Source organism: Papio anubis, chromosome 4 (assembly GCF_008728515.1).
Source record: "Papio anubis isolate 15944 chromosome 4, Panubis1.0, whole genome shotgun sequence".
In the NCBI taxonomy this organism is placed as follows: Eukaryota; Metazoa; Chordata; class Mammalia; order Primates; family Cercopithecidae; genus Papio; species Papio anubis.
In genome coordinates, this window is record NC_044979.1 from 85772760 (window position 1) to 85782918 (window position 10159).

The following is a 10159-nucleotide window of genomic DNA, read 5'->3' on the forward strand; positions in this document are numbered from 1 at the left end:
GCTGTGGCTTCAACTGAAATATTGTTTTAAGAATTGATGTCAAATTCTTCCTTTTTTTTTCTGAAAGCGGATTGAGAGGAATGGATCCACAGGCTTGCTTTTCCTTTTCTGTTTATATCTGGATTTGGGATTTTTTTTATAGCAACAAATAAAATACAAACATTTTCACCATAGTTCTATACAACAAAACAAAACAAAACAAAAATTCATTTTCAGATAATTTGCTTTACTGGGATCTTTCAGACAAGGCTGTAAAAGAGAAAATTCCTTGAAACACTTTAAAGAAATCCACATTTCATAATTTAGAATTCTTCTTTACATCTACAAGGAAAAAAGGTGTAATTTGCTTTCTCATTTAAAATAACTATAGAAAAATATTCTCCAAATTAAAGTTCATAACCTTTTACCTTTCTCTCAAAGGGCACCAGAGTTAACAGTTTGTGTTAGTTTAAGGACTGTTATGAGTAGTGGGTGAAGGAAAAGAACCGCATGTTCTATCCCTGAAGGACTGGTTTGTTTTGGTTTCTTTTTTTCCTTCTCTCTCTCTCTCTCCTCCCTCTCTCTCTCTCTCTCTCTCTCTCTCTCTCTCTCTCTCTCTCTCTCTCTCCCCCCCCCCCTCCCTCCCTCTCTCTCTTCTCTCTCCCTCTCTCTTTCTCTCTGCTTTTGGGGGTGTATAGTTTGTAAAAATATCTCCTTTATTCTTATTTTCCTGTTATACCTCTGTACCTTTTTAAAATGACACTGCTGAGCAAAAATATTGTATTGAGGATACAGTTTGTATTTCTGGTACTTACAATGTTATGATAAGAGAACAATCTAATTTAATTTGGAACCAAATCAAACTTTAAAAGGTAAAAAAATAATTCTGAAGAGTTCATTCAATTTGCTGTCAAATTCATTGTCAAAATGCTTAACAAATTCATTCCAATTCAGTAAAATATATGACCTGTAATTGTATATGCAGGGCAATTTTCAGTTATCAGGTGACTTTTATAGTTTATCAATAATCTGATTTCCATAAACCTATACACTTAACTTTCTGAGAATGAGCTAAATTAACCAACTGGGTATTTTCAAATAACTAAATCTACATCTAAAGCTATATACCCTTGGGTATGTTGAATGTATTTATTGTTCATTTCTGCTTAAGGGGGACATGTATTATAATAAAGGAAATTATCTATACTTGTAAATTCTTATTCATGATAATCTGGGAATTAGCTGCAAATTTCTGGAGACATTATCTTCCTCTGATTCCAACTACAAAATGCAACAATTACAAGTAGTTTTTCAGAGTAAATATTATTAAGATTACTTCTACTATATACCTAACGCACTTTTCTCAAACACTTACTGAAAAAAAAAAAATACTTTTAGGTTTATTTTCTATTTAAACTATTTTACGTAATATATGAAATTATTCCACCTTTTTTAGATGTTTAAAGTTTTCATGTTATTTTTAAAAAATCCACCTTAGTTTCCCACTGGGCGGTTAATAGAAACATTCCAAAGCAATGAGCACCAGTCCGAAGTAAAGCTCTTAAAACAGGACAAGAAGCAATGGGTGGGAAGCTGGAATGAGAACATTCATCAGTAGCTCAAAGCACAGACGTCTAAGGGAATCTTTGCTCACCTTCTGCCTCTTTGGTAAGCCCACATGTGTTGAAGATGACTTCCATTTTTTGGTCTTTCCTCTTCACACATTATAATGTACTCTTTCTAAACAAATAGTAGGTCATTTATATCTTACTATTATCGGGTCCCAATATCACCTAATTTTATCATCAACATAATGTTACAGGAATATTACTGCTTTTTGGGTAACTTTACATGCAACAGACATCATTCCAGGCACAGGAGCTAAAACTATTAAGAACACACACCTCTTGCTCTCAAGTTGTGTGCGAGCTAGCAGGAAGGGCTGAGAGAAAAACAGGTGAGCATCATGTCTTGTGATAATTCTAGATCTGGGATAAGCACACAATTCCATGGGACTGTAGTGTAGGAATGCCTAACATAAGGTTGGAGAACAGATAAGGCTTGTTGAAGAGTGTGACATCTATGCTTAGACCTAATAAATGAATCTGAATTGGCCTGGATGGTTTTCTAGGCAGAGGGAAGTGCCTGTGGCATGTGGAAAATGGCAAGTAGTAAAGCATGATGGGATAAAGATGACAGACAGGAGAGTGGAGGACCCAAAAGCAAAGTCAGAGAAACAGTGTTCTCTATAGTTCAAGACAGGGATTTGTACCTTATACTTGAGGCAATAGGGAGCCAGTGAAGGATTTTCACTCGATTCATATTATGGAAATGTTTGGCTGCAAACGGGGTTGTACTAGAGCCAGACACCAATTAGGAAACCATTGTAGTTATTCAGAGATTTGTGTGACCTGCTCTAGGGAATGTCTACACCCCAGAGAGCTATTCTTTCTGAAGCTGAAAGAGACAAAACACAGTTTTAATAGAGAACTAGACCATAACTCAGAGCTGGAACCACAATAAGGCAAATGAAGCACTCATTTTAAAGGGGTATCAACAAAGTCAAGATAAATAATCTTTAGGGTGATTTTTAAAATGAGTGCAAAAATCAGTGAAGAACAAAATATCAAAATTTTAAATAATGACATGAACAGAATTCTTTGGGAATATTTGTGGAAATAAACTAATTCTCCCATGCATTGAGTTCCTTTGTCCCTCATACTTAGGCAATTTCAGTTTTTCTACTCAGCGTTGTTAACCATCTAACTCACCTTGGAAGTCGAGACAGAACACCAGCTGAGATTGACGTTAAAGCGTCATCCAAGCGACCCGGTGACTTCCCTTTGTGAATCCAGCTGACAACAAGTTCAAGTAGCATCAAGGAAATGAAAAATGGAGTTGCCTGGAAAGGAAATTGCAGAAAAGAGATGCTATTATGTTCCATATGAAATTATTTTACATTTCCTGATTAGTCACTTCAGAATTGAAATGCCCAGATTTGGGAAGCCCCGTAGGAGAGGGTAGACACCCATTTTAGAGGATTACTTCCCACACAGTGGTAAAGAAGTCTAATTATTTTAGACATTTGCTAAATATGTGCTCAAATTCTCTCATCCAATTTGAATATGAAATGTAATCATAGATATAGCCATGATAATTATAATATTATAAGATTAGGAGGAACATCTTCCAAATGAGGTTAAAAAAATACATTGAGAATAAGGTAAATAATTAGAAGTCTATCATCTCTACATATGTAATTTAGATCCACTTCAAGAGGCTTTCCTTAAAGATGCACATAATTCTAATTTTTCATATTAGAATTACCAGAACTATTTCTAATGATGAAATTGAAAGGGTAGAGACAATTTTCTTCCTAGAATTTTAGAGAATATGGTAATTTTACATGTTTTCTTAAAACATGATTCAGATTTTATTTACTTGGTTTTGATTTTTGTTTCACGTAATAAGAAATGTTTTGAAGGCTCCACTATTGGTGATGGAGCATTGAATTCGGTTTGATGTTGCAGTATAAACAATAATACTTTATGAAGATATCAGTGCCACTTTTTTTAACTTAAAAAAATCAGAAAGAAAGCGTAATATCTAATCTTGAAAAAGTGTGGATTTTACTCATTTGGAAGGTAATCATGAGTTTCGAAGCTTTCTAAACTGAAGTCTCAGTAACATATTCTGTGGTGTCATTTTTTCTTTTTTCTATTTCTGCCTTGAACCAGTGAGTGCTGTAGGAACAACTCTGATAGGGTGGGGAACTTCAGTACTCAAGTTCTAATTCTGGATATTTCCACTTCCAGTCATAGCCAGGAACCAGAAGTGAAATGTGCCTCTGAGTACTTCAGAGTTTCAAAGAAAACTTGGTTCAAATTCAAACTAGGGAAGTCAGAGTTGGACCTGGTCAAGCTGCATATCCTTCATTCTGCAGAACTATTCTACCAAATGAAAGAGGAAATAGTTTCCCTGGAAGGGGTGGACAAGTTAAAGATTTAAAAATGAAATTGTTACAAAGTTGACTGATGTGGTGTAACCATTTGACATTGAGCTTCCAACAGCTACATTTACAATGCCACGGAGTCCAGGAAAACTTTGAACTTTTGTTTTTATCATATTCTGGAGTGACATACAAAGGAGGGAGGGAATTTACAGGTGAAGATGGCTATGGATTGTAAGGAAATTCAAGTAGAAATTCTACTTCTGCTTCATGCCTTTAAGAAACTGAATTATTATTAGAATTTAATAATTTGAATAATGAAAGTGAACAAAACCCTAAGGAAGTTGACCTTACCATTTATTAAGAAAGCAGCAAGAGTAAGAGTAACCTCTTCCAATATAGTCTCACCTTTTTAACATAATCAGGCACCTCTTCTAACGTTTGAAATGAAGTTTCATTGGGTTTCATCGTGTAAAACAACATGCGAAATCCCTGGGAAAATGAAACATCCTGCTGGGCTTCTGGGTTCTTCATTTCTGCCCTTGTCTGATTCCCAGCTGGAGAATATTTAGGATTCAATGCTTGAAGCCAGAGGCTGAACAAAGAGGACGAGATGTGCAGCTCAGAACCAGCTCTTTGTCAGAGAACAGCTAAAACCCTCCATTGAGAGCACACTCAACAGCCGATTCTGTGTAGAGACAGAAAAATACAAGGATCAAGAACAAGTACAGAGTTCAGTGGGCGCTAGGCCAGAAACAGGGCATGTGGGGGAGGGAAAAGAGGACTCATACCCAAATCAAAGTCATATAGTGCAGTTTGACTGTAGGTGGAGCAAGTTACTACTTAAAAAAGAAGAGAAAAAAATCGTTAACAGTGACATGGAAAGAAAAAAGTGATAATGCAGGTACAAGTTCACTCTGAAAAACTGGATAGAAACTCAAGCATCAAATCACATAGAAAAACATTTTTTTCTCCTCATTTAGAAATTTACAATGTGTTCAAGTTTGTAGTCTCTTTATTTCCTGCAGGGACAGGATATAGGCGAGCTACTTAATAATAGCTTGAAAGTCAGTAAGCCCCTGAATATCTGGCTCCTTATTACCTATTTATATTTCTGTATCTGAATCATGCTATTATAATTTCTGAATGTTTACAACCAGTTTAGGGGCATTTGGCTTATTACATAACCTACATCGTTTAATGGAAACTTGGTTAGTCACATCTTGATTCTTGTTAGTACTTATGGGAACTTTCTGATTAAAGAAGGTGCCAAGATGTTGCTGTGAGACCTATTTCCGTTTTACAGAAAGAGCTTAAGTGATTGTACCTTTTAAGTAGATTACAAGGCACTTAATTTATTACATTACCGGTGAGTATGTGGAGCTTGCCAGAATAGCCTCAGCCCTTTACCCTAGCTGTAATCATCCTTTAGCTGCCATTTTATCATTTAAAGATGCTTAGATAGATCTAATTAAAGTATCAATGAACGACTGTTTTAGAAAAATATAGAAACTATAGATAAGCAATAATAAATTACTGCCCAAAACACTATTAACATTTTGGTACATGTATAGTCAGTTTTACTATAATGTGATATATCCATTCCTAAGAATCACAATACAGTACAAAACTGTGCAACAAAAACCACGGAACTTATGAGAAAAATGTGATTAGGGTAAAATACTCAAAAACGTCATAACGACTCAAAAGGAACAACAACAACAAAAAAGATCAAAGCCAAATAAAAATGGTAGCACATTTTCACACATGTTATAGGGTTAAGACATACATACATACTAAAATAAATATGATGCTTTACCTTGAAAAAGGCCTGAAACTTGTTTTGGAAATTAGACATTGGAAGATTTGCAAACTGTAAGTTACTTTAATTTGTTGAAATATGGGTTATCTGAAATCAGAAAGTTGTAATATGACATGTGGGTGTCACGGCTCACAACACATAGGTGAAGGGAGAGTGCTATTATAAGCGATGTGTGTATTTTGTGCGTCCTACGCCTTTCAGTTTTTCAGTTCAGTTTTTTAAAGTTCACCTACTCTTTTTCACTGAAAAAAAAAAATCACACATGAGCATAGGTAGTATGCTCAAATTATTTTTTAGTATATTAATCACGTTGGAACAAATTTAATCTCAAAGCACATGTTATAGCAGAATTGACTGTCCTTTCAGACCATTCCCATTACAAGTAAATACACATGGACATTAATTTTTAATAAAAGTGACTGGGTGTGATGGCTCACACCTATAATGCTAGCACTTTGGGAGGCTGAGATGGACAGATCACCTAAGATCAGGAGTTTGAGACTAGCCTGGCCAACATGGCAAAACCCTGTCTCTACTAAAAATACAAAATTAGCTGGGTGTGGTGGTAGGCACCTGTAGTCCCAGCTACTCGGGAGGCTGAGGCAGGAGAATTGCTTGAACCCGAGAGGTGGAGGTTGCAGACAGTGGAGATCGCGCTATTGCATTCCAGACTGGGTGACAGAGCAAGACTGTGTCTCAAGAAAAAAATGTTTTTAATAAAAGTGATCATATTAGGCATACTGTTTTATTACCTGCTTAAAAAAAATTTGGAAATTAACAATGTGATACATTACAAGAGGAAAAAAATACAAACAATATAGTTGTATTTAAAGTAAAAAGTGACAGCATCCTTTCTTCTCAATATATGCACACCTTCCACTCCACTTCAGAGGGATAACATATCCTCTTGGTGGATATTTTTGCCATATCTGTTTTTCCCTAAAAACGGTAGTTATTATCATTGTTACCATACGAATGCATTTCTATATACACATAATGGTTCGATTTTTCGATGGGCCATATCAAACATAAGATACAACAACTTCCTTCTTGGAGTTAATAACTTACCAGGAACTTTTTTTTTTAGTATATGGTTATACAGGTAAAGCTTTTTTTTCTTGGTTTTACTGGCTGCGAAAGTGTGTGTGTGCATTCCAATGAGCAAAACAAAATTATTTCTAACTTTTTAAAGCAGAGGCAATTTTATACAAAAAAAGAGTTGTTACACAGATGATGGGAGAAGTAAAAAGCCAAACAGTAACAAAGAGGTAATCTAGAGATTAGTACCAATAGGAAGCCACTAGCATTGTTAAGCTGTAGGGACAAATAGAGAAGGTGGTATTAGTAGAGCCCAGGGGCTATGGCCATCCAGGAAACGTTGGAGCCACGATTGGCTTGTCTAGCAAGAGCATTTCCCATGGAGCAAAGCCAATCAATGCCAGAAATAATAGACATGGCAGAGAGGGAAGGGAGAGAAGTACTACGGCTTATCCCTTCTTCCTGCCTACCAGTCTCCCAACAGTACTTCCCATTAGGCTATGACATGGTTTGGATTTGTGTCCCTGCCCAAATCTCATGTCAAATTGAAATCCCCAGTGTCGGAGGAGGGGCCTCGTGGGAAGTGTTGAATCACGGGGGTAGATTGCCCTCTTGCTGTTCTCCTGATAGTGAGTGAGTTCTCAAGAGATTGGTTGTTTAAAAGTCGATAGCACCTCCCTCTTCTCTCTCTTCCTCCTCCTGCTCTGGTCATGTAAAACATGCCTGCTTCCCCTTCTGCCATGACTGAAAGTTACTTGAGGCCTCCCTAGTCATTCTTTCTGTACAGTCTGCAGAACTGTGAGCCAACTAAAACTCTTTTCTTTACAAGTTACTCAGTCTCAGATAGTTCCTTTTAGCAGTGTGAGAATGACTAATACAAGCTAAAGGAGTTAAAAGCTAGTTGAGAGAAAAAGCTAGAAAAAGAAGCCTGGTGAAGGTAACCTCTTACTACACACAGTGCTGAAGGAGAAAGGGAGGGAGGAATCAATCTATGGAAAAAGTCAACCAAGAACCAGCACAGCATCATAACTTATTTAACTGCTCCTCTATTGCTGTGTATGTAAATGTAGTCTTCCATTTTTAACTAGTAAATGTAATGCAACGATAAACATCGTGCTATAAATACTTATACATTTTGCACATTTTTGTGTTTCATAGATTCCTAGCAGCAGAATTATGCAATGAAGAGTACGTAAAATTTACCCTTTGATAATTGCTGCCAGATTCACCTTTCAGATTGCCTTCCCCTCCACACTCTTGCTAACACTGGCTACTATTAATCTTTCATAATTTTTAGCCAACTCGTTAATGAAAAAATGATATCTTGTTTTAATTTGCATCTCCCTAATGACACTGAACATCTTTCAGTACATTTATTAACCTTTTGTGCTTCTTAATCTGAAATTTATTTTTTAATATGAGCTGCACATTATTTTATTTCATTGTCATTATTGATTTATAGGCCATTTCTATTATAAATATATAATTCTATATACAGTATATATATTCTTATATATGTGACAAATGTTTTCTCATTTCATTTTCAATAGTTATCTATATGTTGTCATACTGCAATTGTAACTGTGTGTGTGCTGTTATCCTTTGTTTTATTACTTCTGCTTTTGGATCTTGCTTATGAACATTTTCCTTGCCAGAATTCTGTAAGAACAATCTTCTGATTTTTTCTGAGATATTTAAAGGATTTCTGTTGTTTAAATTATCCGAAATTTGGTTTTCCATATGGTCTGTAGTAATTATTTGACTTTGTACCTTGCCTTTACGGATCACAGTTCTTCCCACACCATTAGTCAGTCAATACTTTTCCCACTATTCTATGTACCTGTACTATTTCCAGGCTCTTCATTCAGCTCTGTGGATGTTTTTATCTCCTCTTATGCTAGTGTCATGTTGTCTTCATCATTGCAACATCATAATAAATTCTGGTAACTTGTAGAACAATTTCTCATGCTTGAATTTTATTTCTCAAAAATATGAAGCTGTTTTTATACATTTGCTCATGTAAATGTTTAGACTAAACTTCAAAGTATCCTGTTGGCATTTTAATTGGAACTACATTAAATTCATGGATTAATATGAAAAGAATTGACATCAGAGGCACTCAATAAATTTGTTTTGAATGAATGAATATATATATAAAATCATTTAAACTTAATTCTATGACTAAATCATGTCAATGCTCACTTCCAACACTTCTCTTCCTTGTATCTTCCATTCTTGTTTTTTTTTTTTTTCCTTTGTACTGTTGTAGATTGCAAAAGTTTTCAGGAGAGTACATGTATAACTGCATATCTTACTATAATTTTTTTCTTACCTATGTATGTGAAGGATAAGTTGGCTAAATATACACTTTTTGGTTCAAATAGTAATTCTTTCAAAATTCAACAGAGACAGAGCACTTTGGCTGAAGGCCTGTTAAGTGAAGCCAAGATGGACAGAACAGAGGACTTTGAACTTTCACATGAACCAAAAAGAGGACACTTGTATTAGTCTGTTTGAACCCTGCCAATAAAAGACATACCTGAGACTGGGTAATTTGTGAGGAAAAACAGGTTTAATGGACTCGCAATTCCACGTGGCTGGGGAGGCCTCACAATCATGGAAGAAAGTGAAAGGCATGTCTTACACAGGCAGCAGGCAAGAAAGAGAAGGAGAACCAAGCAAAAGGGGTCTCCCCTTATAAAATCATCTGATCTCATGAGACTTATTTACTACCATGAGAACAACAGGGTTAAAGCGACCCCATGATTCAATTATCTCCCACAACACGTGGGAGTTGTGGGAGCTACAGTTCAAGATGAGATTTGGGTGGGGACACAGCCAAACCATATCAACACCTCAGCCATTTTCAGATGTCTTCTTGTCCGAGTAACTGTCGGATCTCTGCTCAAAGCTACCTAGTCAATGGGAGTCTGCTGGGGATTCCTTTTTTTTTTTTTAATTTTCTTCTTTTTTTTTTTTTGGTCTAATTCAAGGGAAAAAGCTTGAGAAGAGTCTAATATGAATGTCAGACATCCCATGAGAATGTAAGACATGAGAAACTATTTACTCTCAGTATTTGCATCTGCGAATCAATCAGCACAAAAAGACATCAAAAGATTTTTATTGAAACGACATGAAAAAAGCAACTGATTAGGAACCTCTGGTGATATTGATAATGGTCCAAATTTGAGAGAGAAAACACAGTAATTTGAGTAGGAGAAGTTTAATGTAAAGGTTTGTCAGCTATAACAGGTAGCTGGCATAATAAGGGAGTAGCTAATAAGAGTTGAGAAAACTCAAAAGAACATAGGAACAGAAGACAGAAGAAAAAGCCACTACCCCCAGGGTTGGACTGGGGAACTTGCTTTAAA

At 35.8% G+C, this 10159-nt stretch overlaps 1 protein-coding gene across 4 annotated transcripts in view; it reads right to left on the minus strand.

The window, feature by feature from the left end:
- Positions 1 to 6136, minus strand: part of AGMO (alkylglycerol monooxygenase) — a 355530-nt gene extending 349394 nt beyond the window's left edge. Inside the window, exons 1-2 of one of the 4 annotated variants that reach the window (XR_001900937.3) lie at positions 4337 to 6050; positions 2751 to 2881 (exon numbers count right to left, since the gene is read on the minus strand). Coding sequence is in view for 3 of the 4 variants with exons in the window: in XM_017956887.2 (XP_017812376.2) it covers positions 2751 to 2881; positions 4337 to 4462 (257 nt within the window). In the remaining variant the exon portion in view is untranslated. Of the gene's footprint in view, positions 1 to 2750; positions 2882 to 4336 lie in introns of all 4 variants that reach the window. The other 3 variants (XM_017956887.2, XM_021935974.2, XM_017956886.3) reach the window with 3 other exon arrangements.
- Positions 6137 to 10159: the final 4023 nt, after the last annotated feature.